We start from the raw sequence: 23,447 nt of genomic DNA, 5'->3' as shown, positions 1-23,447 counted from the left end.
AGAGAATGACCTCATTAGTCAATATCAGCCGTTATCTCAGGCGAGCCCCCTTCCCACAGCCCACAGAGAGGTGGGTGGTCAGGCCCGACAGCCTCAGATGAGCAGGCGCTTTTGAGGTGTCAGATATTTAGGACACCCAGTCAAGTTCAGAGGTGACTGGAGGGAGAGATAAGATTCACTGCGGCAATTGCAAAGACGACACAAGCCACACGTGAACCAACAGAGGCTGTCTGGAAATCCCATGGCCAAGCCAAAGGACAGTGTATGGCAACAAGCAAACAAAAATCAGATTGTGTTGTGATGCGATGTGATGTAAACACTATCAGATAATGAGGTTTGAAAGCAGAGAGGAGTTTTATAACAAAGTGGCATACTCTCTCATTAGGAATATCCAAAAACCTTTCAAACATAACTCTCGACAGTTTCACTGTTAGTCAGTGACTATATGAAATGATTAATTTTAGGCGACTCATGAAACATGAGTCTACTTTTGCAGTTCGTACCAAAAGTTTCCAGTAAACCAACAGAGAGAGATGATGTTGGTGATACATTGGCCCCAAAACGTATTTGATCACTTGCAGCAAATTATATGCCAGTGTTATTAATAACAAAATATTAAATCGAGACCTCACAACTAACAATTTTTTTTCCAATGACCTAAGGGTGAGTAAATGACATAATGTTCATTTTCAACTTTGAACATGACACAACATTTGACAACCACAATGTTTCCAAAGTGTCAGTTGTTTTTACAGTTGAACTTAAAACTTTTACCCATTCATACATTTTCTAAACCGCCTGTCCTATGCAGGGTTGCGGGGATGCTGGAGCCTGTCCCAGCCAATGGCAGGATAACTCCCTGAAGTAAGGTCGCTTAATTACCTCACGTGCAATAGAAGAACAGACTGGTGTGATGGTTTTTGTTTTTTTCGGACAAAATCAAGCCTAAACAAACAGCAGCAAACTTTCTGGAAAAAAGAACTACCATTGGTCTGTGGCAATTGACCCTTCGCCGGGAGTTTGATTGACAGGCGATCTAACCAACCATAATGCCGAATCGCTGTTTTGTCCGACAAAACAGTCGGGAGTTAGTAGACTGACGTCAGTGGACTTGAACTTGAAAAATAGTGTGTACTGACATCTTTCCACAGTTGAAACAAGATTCTTTTTGACGTTCATTCATGTATGTTTGATGCTATAAATTAGCCTAATTAGTAGAAAGACACAAGCTGCTTGAACTGAGGTGCCACAGCAATCTTTCAGGATACATTAAAGAGCCAAAAAAGGTAATTATTGTTTTAATTTCTTTAAAAACGACTTTGTTTCATATCAAAAGTAACTTCTCTCTCCCTTTACTCCGCAATCTATTTTTCATTGCGTGAGAACATGATGTGAACATCGATGTGGTGTGAGAGCGTCATGGCTTGTCGGACATAGCAACAGTAACCAAAGGGGTGGGTCTTTGCCAATGGTCAATTACATAATAGATAGGTGTGGCTCTGAGACTCTGCCTTCTTTGATGTGGAAATCATCTCCGGTTCATTTCTTCTGTTCAGTCTGTCGAGGTCCGATGCAAGTAAATACATGAACACCCTGGAGAGCAGCTTTACAGTAGAAATTGAAGGCTGCTGTCACTTTAAAACCTCATGTATGAATCTAATATCCACCTTTTTCCTACACCCCACGAGTCTTTGCACAAATTATGAGAGTAACTTTCGTTAAACTGTAAACAATCAGTGAAAGATTCGCTCTATGAATAAAATTGAGCGTTTTCAAAAACTGGGCCCAAAGAGATGACATTACTCACCCTTCTTCAGTCAAACTGACGGATATGGATTATTTGTAGAGCAACCTTATGATTTTTATATCATTTAACCTACATCATTTTATTGCAGTTTGGCTGTTCGTCCACATGCAAACGCGGTCACTGAAACCAAACATTTTTGAAAACTTGTGCCAAGGTGAAGATTTACAGAAACTCTGGTTGCATTGTTGTCGGGTAGATGGTGAAACCAGAGATTTCGGCTTGTGACGCTGGAACCGGAACAGGTAAGAACCTTTTTTTCAGGCTTCTGATTGGCCAGCATGGCTTTACGGTTCAGGTTATATCACCACCTGTTGGTTTGGCATGCTCTCGACAGCGTTTCATAGCGTTTTTGTGTTTTCATGTGGACGCAATTATTTTTTTTTTTAAACGGAGGAAAAACTACCCGTGTATGTGTGGACTAGGCCTTCCACATACGCCCTCACCTGGGACAATCATGAGTTTTTTGTTATGTTTTTTCAAGCTTACCAAAAGCAGATGAACATCGTATAATTATATTAATTATTAACTTGGGTCAAGATGTATCCCTTGACAGGTCTTACTCTAACCAGTCTACTCTAACCAAATCAGCCAACATGGTGCTGACCTGCGCATCTCAACTGATCAACCATCCTTTAAAAACCTTCAAAGCAAGGCTGTTTCATTCTTTTCCCATGTTCATCACATTTTCTAGAATTGTCTTTTTGGTAGATAATAAATTGTTACACTGTATTACCACATGCACTTACCACATGGTATCTGATCATGCCCCAGTATCTATTGACAGATTAATTTCCACAGATTCATTGTTACTTCAAACTTAATCAGATTCCAGACCGTATGGGAGGCTTTCGAAGCAGTTATTCATGGCCATCAGGTATTTTCATATTCCTCACAAGCAAGGAAAGCCGAAAGACTTAGACAGTTTGATCGCCTCTTCACCTTCATCTTCTCTCTATGATACAAAAGTTCATCTACATTCAGAATTCAACCTTCTGTTAACAGATCTAACAGACAACTTAAATAATGTAGACAGCACTTTTTTGAGCATGGAGACAAGGCTGGGAAGCTCTTAGCTTACCAGGCTTGATTGGCTAGCTCTTTGAGATGGATTTTGAGATGGATAGTTATGGATCCAGTCTTAATAGACTATTATGCTAGACTGTACACTTCAGAAATGCCTCCATATAAATGCTACAAATGTACATCTCCTCAACTCGCTTGAATATCCCTAATATTGCTAAGAATCCAGACGACCCAATTACAGAATCGAAGATACAGGTATTGATTAAATCCATTAAAACCTGGAAAATCTCCTGGCCCTGACTGCTTTACTGTTGGCTTTTATAAAGCTTTTTCTCCCATTTTAGCTCCTACTTTAGCAAAGCTTTTCAATGACTCCTCTAAGGTGGGCTGCCCTCTTCCTACTTTATCTGAGGCTTCTATTTATTTGTTCCTTAAAAAGGATAAAGATCATACCTCCTGCGGTAGTTATAGACCAAAATCACTTTTGAATGTAGATTTTAAAATTCTGGCTACAGTTTTGTGTTTCCGCCTTGAACGTGTATTACCATCTTTAATTTTTAATGACCAGACAGGCTTCAAGACACTAATTTTTTAACATTAGGAGACGTCTCAACATTCTCTTTTGCTGCCTATCTGACTCACCTGAAGATATAGTGTCTCTAGATGCTGAGAAGGCCTTCGATAGGGTGGAATGGGGTTATTTGTTTGTTACTTTTAAAAAGTTTGGGTACGACTCTTACTTCATCTCCCGAATTCAACTTTTTTACTCCTCCTCTATGGCATCTGTACATACTAATAGTATGCAATCACCCCCTTTCTCTCTTCAATGTAGGACACGACAGGGAAGCTTCCTCTCTCTTTTTTTTCTTTAGAAGGAACTTTTCTTTTTTGTTAAATATTATTTCTTATTTTGCTTTTGTCCCCTTTTTTTTGACAGTTAATGGATTGGGGTGGGGGGTGGATCATGCAAGGGATTAATAATGGACAATATCTTACGGTCTACTGTTTTATATGATGTCCTATTCTGTTTTGTAAGATTTGGAGTGTAGAAATAGAGCACTAAAACGGAAGCAATCCTGAGGACAGGAAATACAAAATGTTTTTATTCAGACAGCTTAATTAGCCTCGAGAGGGGGAAAAGCCAAAACAATAAACCAAAATAGGCAGCTAACAAATTTTAACCTCTTACCTTGAAAAGAAACGTGACCAAAAATAATCAACATAACCTTACCTCCATGGCTAACCACAAAACAGGAGAAAAAGGGGGAAAAATAAACAGGGATCCTCCTCCCTAGCAGTCTTGGATGTCTCCCTTGGTTGCAAGGGCATAGTTTTAGTTTGAACACTGGGGGGTTGAAGTGTGAAGCGTTTTAACAGGGTCCCGGGCATATGCTCCCTTGTGAGGTTTATTTATTTGTTTTTGCAAAATGGTCCAAGCATGCAAATTGGTTGATGATAACTGCAATAAAGTAGCCTATATTTAACAATCACTTTTGCCAAAGTGCCATGGGAAGTGTTTACTTAAAATTTTCCTATTATGAACATTAATTTCCTGTCTCAGGTAATCTCCTGGATTATCTGAAAGCCACGTTTTTCCTAATATCTGTCATTATTAGCTGAAAATATTTTACAGATGGGGAAAACCACTTGTTTAATCAATTTAAGAAGGTCCATATTTTAAAGCTCTTTCTTACTTGTACTCTGCCTTAAAAACAGTTCTTGTAATTGTTTAACTATAGCATTTGTTACAATAAGGATTTAAGTACAAGTAAGACTTTTGATGGCTACTCATTACCATGATTAGGGCAATATTAACTTTTTTCTTTCTATTTTTATCAATAGTATGTGTTATGAAAAATATCAACACATTTACAGATTATGGCTACATCATGCTACAGTTGTAATATAAATCTTTAGTAAAAATATATTCCCTTAAGAGATCATCTATTATAAGTTCTACAACTAGTCTAAATTTATCCCAACAGATAAAATAGAACATGATACATTCTAGTAAATGTGGTCATCAGTTTAAAAAGCTTGCAGGATGATATTTTCCCCTTTTCATCAGTCGTTTCAGTGGCAGTTTTAGATCATGTTCCGACTTTCTCCATAGCATTTTACTACATTCTTAATAGAATTCAAATGGGTTGCACATTTTATCATCAGCGCCGCGATAGAAACGGCTCATGCTAATCTTATCTCACTGTTGGAGCACTCTGGTGAACGCACCTACGGTGATTTGCACACCCCTCAAGCACAATTAAACAACTCAGCTTCAGTCAATATATTGCACAGGCAATTGATCCGTTTAGTAACGCTTTTATAGTACGCTTCTGATTAATATAGAGAAGTGGTGGTATTGTGTACCGGTCCATACCGGCGCATTTCAAGCACTGGAAATAGTCAAGGTTTACACACAAGAAATGATCGGCAACACAAAAACAACTGATCATTCGAGTTGGGAGATGAGAACGTCCAGATGGCTTTTAAATACGCTCTGCAGAAGAACCATCACCAATCCACTTCTTATGACCGTAACTGGCTGCACCTGTGCATTATTAGAAGAGACAGATTGGAGAAGGAAACAACAAAACGTGCACAGCACTAAACATGATATACAGTTCAATATTACGTAACATCTTTCACCACCAAAAGACAGCGCATACATCTCTGAGACGTGTTTATGAACAAACTTTAGATTAAATTCCTGTATAATAAAGGAACCAACGCATCAACCGTTGGTTTAGACTGTGTATGTGGAACAGGAACACTAATTATGATCAGTATATGCAATGTTCTACCGCGTAATTAAATCTTAATGTGGCTCAAAGCCATTAACAAAGCTAAGACTTCTTTTTCAATTGTATCTGTTGACTACCATTGAACTTTTCTGAAAAGTAACCAACAGGTAGTTCCACATTTGTATCTGATTTATGTAACAGTACGCAACAACTCCTCTTGCATCGACTTGATACCTGTGAAAAAAAAAATAGTGCCGTTAAAATTGGGGCTTTACATAAGATATCTTTATCTAGTCTAAAAGCAAGTTGGCATTCTGGTGTCCAGACAAATTTTGGGATGCTTTTAGGAGGTCTGTCAGTGGTGTGACTAATGTGGCAAATTTATGACAGACTCCCCGATAATAACCCGTCATTCCCAAGATACGGCGTGGTTCTCAACGGTTAGAGGGTTGTGGAAACTATCACAGCAATGATCTTTGCATTCACAGGTTTCACTTGTCCTTGACCTACTTACTTTTTAAGGTAAGTAATTGTGGCTTTAACGAATTTGCAATTTGCCAGATTCACAGTCAACACAGAGTGAAAATGCCCTTAACAAATCCATGTCCTCCTCACACGTAGAAGAATACATGACAATCACACAAGAACGCTTCACTGTCAGATAAGTCCTGCAACACCAGATGCATTAGGCACTGGAAGGTAGTTGGGGCATTCCGCATTCCGAACGCCATGACCAAGTGTTGACCGAAAAAGTCTGGAGTCACAAAGGCAGATATTTCGACAGCTCGCGGAGTTAACAGCACCTACCAATACCCCTTCAAAAGGTCAAGTTTTGTTACAAATTTTGCTGGCCCAACCTTATTGATGCAATCATTGATTCTTGGAAGTGGAAACGAGTCAGGCTTTGTTACTGCATCGATTTTTCTGTAGTCTGTACAAAAACGGAATGGCCCATCAGACTTCGGTACTAACAAGCAGGTCGAACTCTAAGCACTTTGACTTGACACAGCCAACCATTATGTAAAATACTTAACTTCAGATTTCATGATCTCTCGTTTAACGGGGTTCACTCAATAAGGATTGTTGTTTAATTAGACTCGTGTCACCCACATCAATATCATGAAATAACGTCAGAGAAAATACTAGGAAACTCTCTAATTAGAGAGACATACACTTACACGTCAGTGAAAGAATGTACTGATGCCCTGCTAGTGATATGGGCAACGGGCCCATGCAATCCAAAATTAATCTAATTAATAACTGTATAGGGTGTAAGGGAGCCGGACGAATGTATTGGTTAGGTTTACCTGCAAGCTGACATTCTACTACACTAGATTGTAAACCAGGCCAGTAAAAATACTGAGATATGCGCAGGAATGTTTTATTCTCTCCCAAATGACCGGCCATTATGTGATCATGAACTCATTTCTGCTGCTCGAAATGAAGAGTGCAATACGATATGGTACCTAGGGGCCAAGTTAGCCTTCTCATTCGCTGCCGAATCCCACTTGCACATTAAAATGTCTTCATCCCAGAAGCATGATTCAGAGAGGTTTACTACCTCCTCGAATTTACACGTTTGCGAGCGCACAACGGCACAGACTGGAAACCCGTTAGGATACTGCAGAGATGTAGTCGAATCACACACAGGGTGCTTAGTCACTGTTGGGAAATGAAAAACGTACTGCAAGATCATTACCAAAGATAACTGCTAACTTTGTTTCCTTCGAGGCAACTACGACATGTGCTACTTTCATTATTCTAGCATTCTTCTGTTTTCCAGGCTTTGCAACCAGCTATAAAATGGTCAGGTTCAAGGCAATAGAAGCAAGAATGCATCTTCTCAGTAACGCTTTTTTGAGAAGTTTTTGACCGTGTCTCTAATTTTTGAGTGTTTGTGAACAAGATTTATGTTTGGCACCATTTTTACACTTTGATGTTGACGTTTTCCGAAAGTATTCTTATAAGTTAACACATATTCATCAGCCAGAATGGCCACCTCCGCTAAGGATGCAATCTTCTGCTAATTAAGATGCACCACTAAGCTTTCAGAAAGACAGCTTTTAAAATCTTCAAGGAATATCAACTCCTGAAATCCTTCAAAAGTAGTGAGTTTTGACGCAGCGCACAATTTCTCTAATATTGTTCTCTGATCTCAGGCAAATTCCAGTTAAGTGTGTTTATCAGATTTATTATAACCCCAAACCTCTGTCTATACGCCTCAGGTACAAGTTCATAAGCCCCGAGTACTGCAGTTTTTACAAGATCTTCAGCTTCAGAGACGCAAACCTCCTGAGCCTTACCGATAAGATTACTCTGCAACATCAGAACCTTCGTATCCCTCGGCCAGTTTGATTTCCGAGCAACACATTCAAAAGCTGTGAAATAAGTGTCAACTTCTTTTTCCCCGAAGGTCGGAATGAGATGAACATATCGGTTTATATCAAATTGCTCAGAGTTAGCAGCACCTATAGCCTGAGAGGTTTGAGCATCTTACTCTCACGCTTCATGATTACTAACGCGGAGAAGTTCAAATGCAGTTAACATCCCTTAAATGCAGTGAACGATTTTTATGTTTCTGCCGTTTAACTTTTTAACTTTCAACTTCAACGCAATCATTGGGTCAGGTTTACGTTCAGAGTTTAAATTTTCACTCGGTTCTCCACTCTTTTCTCTGCTTCACTTTCAACCAGAGGTTACTCTGGCAAAATGCCAAGAGCAATCATTTTAGTAAGGTCAGATTTAATCATTTGTGTTGGTGCAGATGACACAACTGAAATTTTGAAAGTGTCCGCAACGTGCAATAAATCTTCCTAAATTTATCCAGCTGCTCAACAGTCGGATTACCAAGAAATGCCTGAACATCCACTTCCATGATAAAAATTAGGCTACTTCCTAATTATAATGATAGTTTAGTATAGGGAACACATATTCACTATTAACTATGACTTTTCCCTCAATAAACTCCTAATTTACTGTTTATTAGTAGTTAGTAAGTTAGTTGTTAACTTTAGGTATTGGGTAGGATTAAGAATGTAGAATAAGGTCACGCAGAATAAGGCATTAATATGTGCTTAATAAATACTTATAAACAGCCAATAATCTAGTAATATGCATGCTAAAAAGCTACTAGTTAAAAGACTCGAAAATAAAGTGTTACTGAACTTTCCCAGACCGGAAGTGCCTCCCTGTTATGAGCTCTGACAAAACTGCTCCACCACAGTTTCCTGTAAGAGCCGCAAAAAATAAATAAAAGAAAAACACGGGTTTAAAAATAGAGCACCTCAAGCTAAACAGAGGTACTAAGAGTCTCATCTCCCACTCTGAACTTAACTAAACACGAAAGAAATCCTCAGGACAGGAAATACAATAAAAAATATGTTTTATGTAGACAACGTAATTAGGAGATCAACAAAAAGCTTTGGGAACCAAAAGCCAAAACAGCCAGTTAAAAATTTTAACCTCTTTACCTTGAAAAGAAACAGGATCAAAAATAATCTACATAACCTTACCTCCCTGGCAAAACACAAAACAGGAGAAAAAGAGGGGAAAAAACAAACAGGCATCCTCCTCCGTATATGGGTCTCTGGGCAAAAAACTAGGTTTACACATAGAAAATTATCAGAAAAAACAACTGAATATTTAAGCTGGGAGATTAGAACTTGAGGATTGAACATCCAGACGGATTTTAAATAAGCTCTGCAGGAACACCATCGCCAATCCGCTTCTGACGACAATAACTGGCGGCACCTGTGCGTTATTAGAAGAGACAGGCGGGAGAAGGAAACAAGGAAAAAACAAAACATGCACAGCACTAAACAACATCACTTAGAGAAATAAAAACATTACTTGGCACTCCCACAATCTAAAACGCAGTAAGATCGTTAGGAAAAAGGTGGATACTGACATGTTTACATTCACTCAAGACATAACAAACTGTGTTTATGTATACTCATTTCGAAAGTTGTGTTTATGACCATAGATGCAACACAAAACCCAAAGTGGGCTTTTCTTGTCTGTGTTTCACTACTTCTATAATACATCTGGTAGTGCACACACAGAAAGCCTAACTGAACGAAGCACAATAATCTCCATAATTGTCTTTCCTTATTCATTGGAAGCTAAAACTGAAATAACCCTACATCTACATGTCTTTGAGATTCTGCGGGAAACAGAAGCACCTGGAGGAAACTCAACTCAAGTCAACATGGAGAGAAGATGCAAACTCTACTCCGAAGGTCCAGCCACATCTACCCTACCCTATCCCTAAGCCTAAGGTGCGTTCAACTTGAAGCAGTGCTGTGCAGACCTACTGGTTTATGACATTAAAGTACCGTGAGAGCATTTCAAAAGCATATGGAGCCGTCTGCTCTCTAATCGCTCTTGCGGTACTTTGATGTCAAGTGGAACACTCCTCTAATTAGGTTAGGTCTTCAGAGGTGGAGCTGGACTAGGTCAGTTAGTTCATACACACAAACTTTTGTACGTTTAAATATTAATTTTTAATGTTGAAAATGTCTCACAGCAATATCACAATGCTGTTCTCTTCATCATCTTTTCTGAGCATCAGTAGCAACAGCCGCCCAGCTCTGTACAACACACTGTATTCATCCTGAATCTATCATAACTTGATTTAACTTTAGATCAATAATATTATTACTCCGCATTACTCAAAAGCTTATTCTGTATTTACAATCTGGGTAAAGAGATCATCAAAAAGTCTGTTAATAGTCTTCTGGATCTGTCATGGTCACTTTCCAGCTTCCGGAGTTTAATTAGGCCAAATATCTCATTCCAAGTTCCATATCTGCGAAAGACTGACTGAAAAATCGTTAATCCATCCTCTTGCAAATGGACTTGGATGGCCAAAATTAAAAAAAAAGGAACAGTAACAGGAAACAGGTGTAGTATATTCCACCTACATGGTGTCAAGGCCTCTTCACTTCTTCCAGAGAGCAAGAGAAAATGGTATCTTGGCATCTGTGGTCTGTCTTGAATGAATCCAGTGAATCAAACTCCTCCAAGTTGGCTCCTAAGGCTTCTTATGGCCTTCGGGTCTCCGGCTCCGTAGCAGGAAGGCAAAAGGAGCCTGTGCATCAAGAGTCAAACACATTATCACTTCCCTTGTTTCTCCAGTGTGTTTAAGGATGAGGCAGGTTCATGCGGTCCTCGATCAGTGTGTTGTCCGCGCCCTGCGTCTCCATGCATTGCCGCACGGTGGCCAACACTCCGTTCAGACGGCGGTCGAGCGCGGTGAGATGCGGCTCCGTCAGCACTGGAAAGGCGGGATCGTGGGCCGTGGCCTGTCGCATAGCTGAACTCAACACTCCACCTTTCAGCAGGTTTAGCCTATTCCAGGTGGAGACGCGGACCCTTTTGGATACAATCAGAAAGAGACAGAAATAACCTATCAAATCCTTGAAAAAAATAAAATGACAAGATGCAACTAATTGACACTGTTGCTCTTGACATCTCTTACTGAAAATGAATGATTTCCATTTGATTTGTTGCTTCAAAATCGGTGTCAGTGGCAGCAGCATTTATGTTGATGAATGTTTATATGTGTAATGCACATGTACAGTTAAAGCAGCATAAGGCTTTTCATCTATTAGTCAATCAATAGCCACGTTACTATTACCCTTTAAATTGCGCAAACTGAAATTGCGATTTGAAAATACGCCCAATGGAAACATGTCAATTTCTCAGAAACTTGCAAAGAAGTTTTTACGCTCACTTGAAGTGGTTTTTCAGGCAATTCGAAAAAGGAATATTTTGCAAAACTGCAATGGAAACATTTTTCACATTTACAGGTCACCTGATGTATGTAAATTTCGATCATTCTTTAAAGAGGGCACAGTATGTTTTGACAGATGATGAGAGTTCTTCATTAAATTCATAAAAGACAAAAGTATTATGGGAATACTGGATCCTAAAGAAAGAAATGCCACAATTTGAATTTATCAAGACCTCGAAGCAGATAGGAGGGAGAAACACCCAGAAACACCTCATACATGGCCACTCCCAAATATAAGGGGCTTTCTTTGCCATAAATTAGGGCTGGCCGATATATCGCATGAGATTGTCATGCGCATTTCGTCAGTAAAGCCGGTTCCCTGATTGCCGCTAGATCGCCATCACCTGCTTTCAAATGGAGCTGCATTTAATAGACAGAGCCGTAGTTCACTGATAAGCTACGCAATATCGCGTTCATTATCGAAGGCGATTCATCTGCGATATTGAACGCGATATTGCGTGGCTTATCAGTGATCTACGGCTCTGTCTATTAAATGCAGCTCCATTTGAAAGCAGGTGATGGCGATCTAGCGTTAATCAGGGAACCGGCTTTACTGACGAAATGCGCATTACAATTGCATGCAATATATCGCCCAGCCCTACCATAAATGCTTGGATAACATGCCTACGTCTGCTTTGATTAAATATAATGGCTAGTGCAGTGGCTGGTACATGCGTAAACCTACCAACATCCGTTGCCATGATTTTTGGAATGACTTATTGCAAGAGGAAAAGAAACACGTTTTATTCGCATAACAATCAGTTAAATGAAACAACGTCATTTCGCAATAGTTTTTATCAATATTTAGAAAATATCGCAAAAGTTTGGCACAATTCTGTAATGGAAACACGGCTATTATCTCATTAAGGAGATCATGAGTATGTGGAGCAATAAGGCATCCAGGAGGATAATTGAAGTATGGAATATCTGCAAGAATGCCTTATTCCAAAGAATGCTAAATTAAAAGTTTGGGGTTTTAAAGACATTAAGACATTTTTTTTAATGCTTTTGAAAGAAGTCACAAAGTGCTCACGAAAGCTATAGTAAAACAGTGTAAAATACAATTTGACAATGGATTTCTATTTTAATATATTTGAAAATATAATTTATTTCTGTGATGGCAAAGAAATAAACTAATGAAATTCAGCATATGCTGATTTGGTGCACAGAAAATTCTTATTATTATCAATGTTGAAAACGGTTGTTCTTAATATACATTTCTCAGGATTCTTTGATTAGTAGAAAGTTCAATAAAGAACAGCATTTATTAAAAATAAAATTTCTTTCTAACATTAAACGTCTTTACTGTCACTTTTGATGTGTCCTTGCTGAATAAAAGTTTTCCAGTTTCTGACCCCAAACCTTTGAACAGCAGTGTATATATTTTGAAGCAATGTTAAAATGTTTCAAATCACTTAGATGTGGCTGGTATTAAGTAAAATGTTGATATTAAATACAGCATGAATATCAAATGGAAACAAAAATTAAATTGGACTAAAAAAAACAGAAAAACAGAAAAGTCACTTTTCTTCCCAATTCCACACAAATGATGGTATTATTCGTATACATTTTAAGCCAAAAAAAAAACAAACAAAAAAAAACAACCGTCTGAACTACCCACATAATCACGTTCCAGATGAAACCTTGACTCATACACGTTAACACAAAAACTCTCAAAATCAGACTCTTGAAGCTTGTTGTATGTAATTGAAGGTCATCAACATGTTAGTGGTTAGACCTCTGTTTATATTTAAAACACAGACCGGGAAGTATTCCTCACCACAGCCGACAAATGAAGAACGAGGTTAGGGACTGTCTGAGGCCTGTCATTTTTAGAAACCAAAAGTGGTTTTATAAGAGGAATTTAAAGTCACCCAGAAATCAATACTGACACTTTTTATTCTTTTATGGAATACTGCAGTATTTTTTATAAATGATTTATCCGTGCACATCAACATTATTATTATTATTTTATAATTCAATGGCCCTTGCAATCTTTAATAAAAATAACTTCCCCTCCCAGCGACATCTCTTCTATGATGACGTGTTTACTGGTGCTAGGGCGGGATAACCTGTCACTCACACAAGATCCACCAATAGCAAACCACAACCATCCAATCAATTCATTAGTTTTCACATGTCGTCACACCCTTATAAGAATGCCCACCTGGAGGGCAGAACAAGGCTTTTCTCAATTGCATGCCAGTGATTTTTACCAGGTTTGTATTAAGTACTAATGAAATAAGATATACCACAATGATGATGCATACTATGTACAGGCAAGCAGCTGAACCCAGAATATAAACATAACACACAATACGAAAACACTTAACTATTTAACACGTGGCATTCATAATCTGGGCATTATGAGCATTCATATGCTCATCTCACCAGTATACAGTATTCATTATCAATAAGGTTATATATATATATATATATATATATATATATATATATATATATATATATATATATATATATATATATATATATATATATATATATATATATATGATATTCAATGCCTGAACTATATGCAAATTTAATATGTTTAATATTTAATATGACGTCAATGAAAAGCAACAGATGTGTGCTGCATTTTATTTATCATCAGCTAACTTCAAGATCAAAGAATGCAATTGGACAAAGAGCAGAATCTGCATCATTTAGTCACACTGCATTTTAATGAAGAGTTTTGAGCATCTGCGACTTGCTTTCAGTTTCATTTGCGGCAGTTTGTGTGTTGGCTTGCTCAAGACACACAGCTACTCAACTGTGGCGACGCGTGCAGTAGCGCCGTCATGTTAGGCTACTACGTGTCATTACAGGGCATTTACACCTGGTCGTTTCAGATACATATATGATCAGATAGACATACAATCAGAGAAAAGTGATCACTGTGTTTGTGTGAGTACTCACATGCAGCACTGATAAAGAGGGGCGAGAATACTCCTCTCATCCAGAGCGGGATTCCCAAAACTACAGGAGAAAACAATTTTACAAATTGTAATAATTTACAATTTTAAACTATCATGTCCAGAAAACAAAACAAAACGCTTTCTCTAGATCACTGCTTCTCAAACGTTTTCAGGTGTGATACCAGTGTAACAGACTGATGTCTGTTGTAGATTGTACATTTTATTAACATATATACAGGGGTGCACATACGTTTTTCATACTGGTTCTCATGAGAGCACCTGGAGATTCGTTTTGGTGCTCACACTGAACAAAGTGTGACCCATTAAATATAACTATAAAAAAAAAAAAATTAACTATTGCACTTTATTTAGTTAGCTTTTTTAATAAAATAAAGTGTGATAATACAATTATATTTTAAAATTAAAAAAAAAAGATTATTAAATAAAAATACAATTATTTTATAGTACACTTAAAAAAAAATTCAATGCTGTTCATTTCTTTTTCTTGTTTACTTTAAAAAAAATAAAAAAATAAAAAATAGAAATTTTAATGAATTTTCAACATTTTCAAACCTAAAATCAACAAGCTTTTATTTTGCCGGGTTGAAAGGTTGACAGTACAGTATATGCACTGCCGGTTATAGCACTGCCGAGTGAAGCACGTCAGTGAATGTCAGTTTTGATATTGATATATTGATAATATATATATATATATATATATATAAATAAATAATGAACCACTTGCAGAATCTGTGAAAATGTGAATAATTTTAACAAAATAAGAAAGATCATACAGAATGCATGTTATTTTTTACTTAGTACTGTCCTGAGTAAGATATTTTACATAAAAGATGTTTACATATAGTCCACAAGACAAAAAAATTGCTGAATTTATTAAAATAACCCCATTCATAAGTTTGTGAACCATTGATTCTCAATACTGTGTGTGGTAACCTGATGATCCACGACGGTTTTTGTGTTTTGTGATGGTTGTTCATGAGTCTCTTGTTTGTCCTGAGCAGTTAAACTGAGCTATGTTCTTCAGAACAATCCTCCAGATCCTGCAGATTCTTCAGTTTTCCAGGATTTTTTTTACATATTTGAACCCTTTCCAGCAGTGACTGTATGATCTTAAGATCCATCCTTTTACACTGAGGACAATTGAGTGACTCAAACACATTAAAAAAGGTTCAAACATTCACTGATGCTCCAGAAGGAAACACGATGCATTAAAACACAGGGGGTGAAAACTTTTGTTTTAAATATCATTGTTTTTCTTTTAGTACTGCCCTTCGGAAGTAACAGAAGATACTTGCATGTTTCCCGGAAGACAAATTAAGTACAATTTACCTTGATCTTCAAATTCAAAAAGTTTTCACTCCCCGTCTCTAAATGCATCGTGTTTCCTTCTGGAGCATCAGTGAATGTTTGAACCTTTTTTAATAGTTGTGCTTGAGTCCAGTGTTCCGTCTAAGCTGCGCGCGTGTGCGGCCGCGCACTTCTGAAGCCGCGGCTGTGCAGAAAAAAATAATTGCCGCGCAGAGAACAGACATGAAGATCATGTGTGGGGAAATCCATTTGATTGTAGTAGTTTAAATGAGAAACAATTGCAGTGCTCTGGACAACCGCTATAGAGTTATTGTCGCTATAGAGTTGGAACCGGTGAATGCGGTTTACAGGTTTGATAGAAAGAGAACGATTGAGCGCGTGTGAGCTGGTTGGTCCTGAGCCAAATCAGTCGCGGTAAGAATACTGTAATGTTTGTGGTCTGTGGACTAAATACCTCAATACGAGAGGCAACGCGAAACGAAAAGAAATGTGAAATAAAACGCCATGTTTTAATGAAAAGTGGTGGAAATAATGGATGATGGGCACAGAATGCTAACAAAACTCTGAGACATTTACAATTACACTCCCACCACAGGTGTAGCTTAAAAACTCAAAATACATCAGTGATATACCTCAGTTTAAATAGATTTTTGTGTGTGGTGGTGGTGTGGGTTTCAGGGATGTTTAGGTAACTATAAACGAGTTAACGTTCACTTTTCATAAAAATATTTAGCTATCAGTTTAAATGCTTCAGTTTGTTTTCACTTTATAATATATTAAAACAAATGGAAGCATTTAAACTGATATAATACTGTATATCCATTTAAATACTTAAATATTATATTATATTTTATTATATTATAATGAAAGCCTAATAAAAAATTGATCTCACAAGGGGATTGTTTAGGGCTCCTTGCCACAAAAAAATCTTGAAACCACCTGGTATATAAAATCTAGGAAATTCTTAAGCAATAAACATGTAATTTTGATGGTTTAATACTGTTTTTTGTTAATAATTGACTGTACAAAACACATTATGGTTGTTCCAAACCATCATTGTAACTGCTTATATTATATTATTATAAATTAGAGGGAACATTGCTTGAGATTTTCTGAAGAACAGAGCTCAGGTGGACGGAAACAAAACAAAACGGTTGTGGATCATCCAGATAACCACACAGTATTAAGAACCAATGGTTCACTAACTTTTGAATGGGATTATTTTAAGAAATGTAGCTATTTTTTGACTTGTGAATTATATGTAAACATCTTTAATGTAAAATAACTCAGGACAGTACTAAATAAAAATGTGTTAAAATTATTCACATTTTCACATATTCTGCAAGTGGTTCATATACCGTTTCGTGCAACTGTATATATAACAAACATTTCTATAATTACTTGGGTCTATCAACTTGTTTGTAGGTGACTAGATCTCTATATTTTTCATCAGTTTTTTCTTTTTTTTCTACCTTTTGGCATTGTCCAGAAGGATGAGCATACTGGCTCCTCCATCATCTTGGAAACTCTCATAGTGATGGCGGTCAGCATTGCCGATAAGGTAATCAAAAATGGCTGTGTCGATAACATCCAGGAGCCTTGGACCGGCATCATAAGGGGGCATTTTCTTCACGGCCTCGCAGTAGCTCTCATCATACTCCCACCTAACACACACAACACAGCCATTGATCGACACAATCAATAAAAACAGACACATCCTCTTGAACAGTGTTCATCAATTCACTCCATCAGCTCTGGATAAATGTGAATTTCTCTTTAAAGTCTGGGAGAAATCTCATTCTCACTGTGTTCCAGGTGTCTGATGCTCAGCGCAGGTTTATGGGCTCTGAAAACCCATCAGGTCACCTGGCAACGGCTCAGAAACAGAACAATGACCACTGCGCTCTGCAGGGGGCTGATGGGATGTTCAAGAGCACAGCGCTCTGTCAATGTCTACACCGAGTCAGGACATTTAATAAACATACAGATAAAGATTAATTGCGGTTTATGTGAAAAGGAAACAGAAAGACAGCATTTGGGAAAAAAGGACTGATTTTCCTTTTTGAAAATCTGATTTTCTTACCATTTACACAGTAAGACCCAAATGTATGAGCAAAATTTCCCACACCGCTACATCAATAGGGATTTTTAGGGGGCCACCCAAGTGAAATCTAATTATCTGATGTGATTTGTGATGCAACCCTGTTGTTCTTTAAATTAAAAAATGCTCAATTTAGAGCAACTTGGAGTACACAGATGAGGAAAGGAGGAGGATAACACAGAAAATCTGCAAAATGACACTTCTCTTCCTTAAATAGAGTGCTGCAGAGATGACATTTTTTTGTAGGCCAGGTAGCATTGCCCTGGTTCCCAGAACAAAAAGCCAATAGGATTTTTTGTATTACTGTAGAAAATAAGCTCTGACTGTGACCAACAAAAGTTGGTTTCTTACACATTTTGTTCATCAAGATATTCTTCAAAAATTTACAAAAATTTCTCAAGACTTCACCATTAGGCTTCCAACAACTCGTTCAATAATTAATATGTACTCGTAAAGTTTAAGGGGATAGTTCACCCAAAAATGAAAATTCTGTCATCATTTACTCACCCTCAAGTTGTTCCAAATCTATATACATTTCTTTGTTCTACTGAACACAAAGGAAGATATTTTGAAGAAAATTTGTAACCAGGCCACTTTGGGGCACCATTGACTTCCATAGTAGGAAAAAAATAAAATAAAACAAATACTATGGAAGTCAATGGTTCCCCAAAACTGTTCAGTTTCTCACATTCTTCAAAATATATTCCTTTGTGTTCAACAGAACAAAGAAATTTATACAGGTTTGGAACAAACTAAAGGTGAGGAAATGATGACAGAGTTTTCATTTTTGGGTGAACTATCCCTTTAAGTTAGAATAATTTGCACGAGCACAAGGTACAAACAGAACTCAAGAAACGGACTATTAAATAGATGACAAGCCACTTGTTAGCAGGCTTGCTTATCGTCAGTGTTACTGGTGTTACACAGTGTTTGGCCATACACTGATTACTTGCCCACTGCGGCCATCCTGTCCTTTTGTTTTTTTATAAAAATAAAAACCATTTTAGTTGGACATCGGATGCTACTGAAAGTGTGTCTTCTGCTTCATATACAGCACGAGCTGCAGAGTCGCAGCACAGTGCAGCAGGAGTCAGATTTCACTTATCATGTGACGAGAATAAGGAGAAATGACTGACGGGATGATGGCGGAGGATTTGGTGAGCAACAAGATTTGCAGTGACATCCATATTTGACATCCCTACCCCACCATGACATCCCTACTTGTTAGCAACATCCCTTTTCAAAACAAAACACATAAAAATCTAGAACACAAAATTAAAAATAATAATGAATGTGGTGTTCCTGATGTATTTATGTCATAGAATAAAATATGAAAATATCTTGAGCTTGTGTTCACCACAGACCTTATTTCAGGTATTCAACCAAAAACCCCCCAAAAAAACAAAAAAAACAGTGAGTTTGGGATGATTGAACAAGAAGTGCAAAAATACTACATTAAATTTCCAAGTTTTAGGTAAACCTGAACATATGAACAAGGACATATTTTGTACAAACGGAAAACCATAATGCATCTCAGTACCCACTCCCCTCCCTTTTTTTCAGGTTTCAGAGAATTACAGACCAAAATAATTTATGTGTTTTTTGCTGTTTAAATAGTAGTCACAATATGAACTGATTAGTAATAGCCAAACCAGACTCATGTTTCATTAAATGGCTACTAAAACCAAAAGTTTCCAGTAAAGTGTCAAAGATAGAGATAAGGTTAATTATATGTAAAAGGGTTTCGTGCATTTTATACTGATCTGTAGCATCTAGTAGCAGCAAACAGAGGAAATGCCCTCAATGTTTTCCAAGAGCTCTTCAATCATGGGTCCAAGATGAACATGCACCAAAACACTATCGACCAGAAAATGGCATCAATACTTTTCTGAAGTCACTCAGTTCCCTTCACAGATGCATTCATATAAACTCCCACCCTCAATTCAATATTTATATTTTTCTTCCAATATTTCAAGCATCACAAACAGTGAGCTTGCTGTGCCTGGTACAGTGTTTGTGCTCTTCTCTTTACATCTGTATTCAGAGTGTCCCACCTCTGGTCTGTTAATGTCCTGTTTACAGAATTTGCAATATTTTCCACACAGATGACATTTTGGGAAATTACTGCAATGCAGTTTGTGTGCAAGTCCAAAGAAAACAAAAACAAAAACAGTTGACTGGTGCATCTCTATTTAAAATTTAATTAGAGCCTGCCATGGAGAGACAGGAGGAAATGAGACTGGAAACATTCTGGAGACCAGGGGCTGGATTCTCTTTTTAAGAAAGCAGTTAAGAAAATTCTTAAGATAAATTCTAAGAAGTTCTTAAGAATGTTCCAAAGTGCAATTCTTAAAAAAATGTAAACAGTTCTGAAATATTTCCTTAAGACCATCTTAATTTTTACTTAAGAAGAAATTGAAAGGTGTTTATTTGATTGAAATTGCTGAAGACTCACTGGATGAAACACACCTCAAAGCCCGTCACTGCCTGTGGTTTACTGTAGATATAATAAGCGCGCAGACTATTTTCGTTGTGATTGTTCGACTGGAGTTAATCACTCAGCATCATGTTTTTAATGCACCGTTAAAATTGTTATTTGTCAGTTATGATGCAGCGTTCGTTCCCATTCATTTGTTCTCAGTCTTTTTCACGCTCTCTTTAGAGTTAATGCGTCCTGTATCTGTGTAAGTGGACTATTTACTTTTTTCCTGCATGTCATGTGCGGGTCTCTGTACTGGTTTGAGTGAGCGCATCATATGCATTGCGTATGCGCAAATGATCAGTCATTCTAATTTCAGACTTTAAGTCTGGAACACACCAAGCCGACACCGACGAACTAGTGGCAACAAAAGCAGACTGCCGGGTTGGCTCACGTCGGAACAAGACATTGGTTCAAGATCAAAACGAAAAAAAAACAAATTATTCGCAGAAATTAAGCAAAAAGGTTTGCTTGTTGTTTATTTACTCATTTATTTAACAATTTACTTCATTTTATTATCACGGGAAATGTGGCCGATATGTGAATCAGTGTCCATTTTGCGAGCAACTGGCCATAAAGGAAAATACCACGTCGCAATATTGAAAATATTTCTATTTTAAACCATGAAGGCGAGCTAGTGGATCTCACACAATCAATGTGCAAACTTTGCATGAGAATTATGCAAGTGAAGAAGTCTCAAACTCCAGTCAATTATTCACTACAGAAACTGAAAGTAAAAACTGACTAAGCTTTTGGCATCCGACGCTGAAATAACGGCGCATATTCTCTCAGAGACAATGAGAGATTAATCTAATTTATTTTCTTGATATTTCTTTTGTGGCCCATAGTGAGAAAAAAAATAGTATTTTTGTGAATCGAGATGTATTTCATGTTAAACAAGTTGTTCTTTAAATGAGGAGTAAGCTATCTAACTCATATTTTATTGTCCTCGCCATTTATGCTGTGATGCTTTATGATATCGCAGGGCAAATGAATTGCAATATTAATTTAATAATAAAAGAAGCATTATAATAAGAAAAATAATTTAATAGCCCTGCATGCCCGTCCGCTATATGCCACTGTAAAGGGATAAATGGCGTTTGGGCACGGCATCAAATCGATTAACTGTTTTATCCAAATCCTGCATGGACCATTCAGTGTTCAGTATTGTCTCATGATGTTTCTCATGTGTTTTCAGTCGGCGCAAGCAAGAAAAGTTTACTAGACTGTGGACTAGCTTTGACTCTCTGCTCAGCCGGATTTTTATGGCCATGGATGGTGCGCGTGCATGCAACGAACGCGTCTTTCCACGCTCGGGCAAAGGAGTATTTTTGAACGTCTTGCGCGCTCAGGGGGCAAATGAGTATCTTTGAAAGGCTTGCGCGCTGCGACTCATTCAGACGCTGCATAGAAACAGCTGCTGTTGTGACTCTGGAAAGCTGAGTTTACAGACGCAAAATAAAAACATATGTATTTTTAATAATACATTTTTCAAATTATATATAGGCATTCACAACAGATATGACTATTTCCAGACCAAAGTAGTGTCTGGAAATAAAACGAAATATTCTGGCACCTTTGATTGGGTGGGCCAGCCATCAATCTGGGTGGGCCAGTGCCGCCTTGGCCCTTCTGTAGCCTCGCCACTTGTGTACGTACATGTTTAAGATGAAATTTACAGAAAGTTTCATAAATGAGACCCCTGAACAATGCGGTAACCTCATGATTTATCCCAAAATAATAATGGTAATAAAAATAAATCCAGAAAGGTAAGCATGATATTCAGGGGCCATATTTACAAAACATTTTTCTCCTAAATAGCAGTAAAAGTTCTTAACTAAGAGTTTTCTCTTAAAACGGGGTTGACCTCGTTGCTATGGAGTATACACACAGTGATTGGCTGATGGGGAGGAGTCAGGGATTTAATCATAGAAATATTGTAGAATGAGGTGTCGTGTTACCATATTAAAATAAAGGTTTTAAAATACAAATGTTGCATTGTTCAAATACATTTTTAATAAAAATGTTGCCATAGTCAAAATAAAATGTTGCCATATTGTTGCCATAAAGGTTTTAAAATGTAGGCTAATGTCACTAATTAAACTAGTATAGAGTTAATTGTCCACCTCTTGGATATCTGCATCTCAAGAGAATGCAGAATTCAAGCGACAAATTACGTTTTATAAACAAAGTTTGGGAGGAACACATTCAAACAGTCTTTCTAATCAGCTCGAGAGGAGGTATTTACAGACGAGAGCAGACTCGCCTATAGTTACTTAGACAGTTTTCTGCATCCCTCCGTCAACTTGCTCCTCACTCTCGGCTGGGGATATAAGGAGAACTCTGGGTTTGGGCTAAATTCCTTGGACAGCACGCCAAATACGCTTATTATATATATATATATATATATATATATATATATATATTTTTTTTTTACTCTATTCAATCATTTGTAAATGCAAACTCATGAAAACCATTGCTACAGGTGATCGGACAATATTTATTTATTTGTTAAAGGTTTTTTTTTTTGGCGTCTCATCGTAGATTCAAATCTATAAATCAAAATGCATTGCATTTATGAAGAAAAGGTTCAGCACCCAAGGCTCTATCGTTATTCCCTCAATGGTGTTCAGTGTCTTTGGGTGGATTAGGACTGTTTGTGATTTGCTCTTAGTGATTTAGGAGTCCTCTTGACTACTCCTAACTTTTCACAGATTTAGGAGCTAGTTTTAGCCTTAAAATGCTTTGTGAAATACTCTTAAAGCAAAAATTTAGGACTCCTAAAATAAGGACTGACACGCCCATTATTTTTAAGAGTTTCATTGCGCATTACATTTAAAATCACCTGCTCAAAACTATAACCCAAAACTTAAAGCAGTGTTTGCTTTTGGTTTTGTGTTTGTAGGTTTAGGAAAAAAGTGTGTCTCATTTCAGGAAATGTGTCTTAGGTGGTGGTAAAACTAAAAACCCTACAGTCTTCACTGAGAATTTCATTTTTCTTTGCTGTTCTTTCATTTTGATCAGTTCCTGTACCACAGCCAGAATGTGTGAAAATGGCATGCTGGACCATGCTATCCTTGGCTAACCCAAAGACCACAAGTTTAGCAATGCTCAGTGAAAGTCCCCATTGACCATTAGATACTCATAAACAGCCCCACCACAAACTTTCAGGCTGAAACTACGCTGAACCACTAATAAACATATCAGTGTTCACCTGTACACTCATTTGAGTCAAATGTTAAAAATAGATGGTGA

The 23,447-nt window shown here is 37.5% G+C and overlaps 1 protein-coding gene across 2 annotated transcripts in view; it reads right to left on the bottom strand.

Annotated features, from left to right (window-relative positions):
• Positions 1 to 9,125: 9,125 nt before the first annotated feature.
• The window catches only part of fam20b (FAM20B glycosaminoglycan xylosylkinase), a 43,198-nt gene continuing 28,876 nt past the window's right edge, over positions 9,126 to 23,447 (bottom strand). For both annotated transcript variants that reach the window (XM_067384775.1, XM_067384776.1), the window contains 3 exons: positions 17,085 to 17,276; positions 14,285 to 14,344; positions 9,126 to 10,944 (listed from right to left, as the gene is read on the bottom strand). In XM_067384775.1, the coding sequence (XP_067240876.1) occupies positions 10,713 to 10,944; positions 14,285 to 14,344; positions 17,085 to 17,276 (484 nt within the window). In that variant the 3' untranslated portion in view covers positions 9,126 to 10,712. The remainder of the gene's footprint in view (positions 10,945 to 14,284; positions 14,345 to 17,084; positions 17,277 to 23,447) is intronic.

This window comes from Chanodichthys erythropterus, chromosome 4 (assembly GCF_024489055.1).
Source record: "Chanodichthys erythropterus isolate Z2021 chromosome 4, ASM2448905v1, whole genome shotgun sequence".
Lineage (NCBI taxonomy): Eukaryota > Metazoa > Chordata > Actinopteri > Cypriniformes > Xenocyprididae > Chanodichthys > Chanodichthys erythropterus.
The sequence above is the reverse complement of the archived record's forward strand: the minus strand, read 5'-3'. Positions and strand labels throughout refer to the sequence as shown.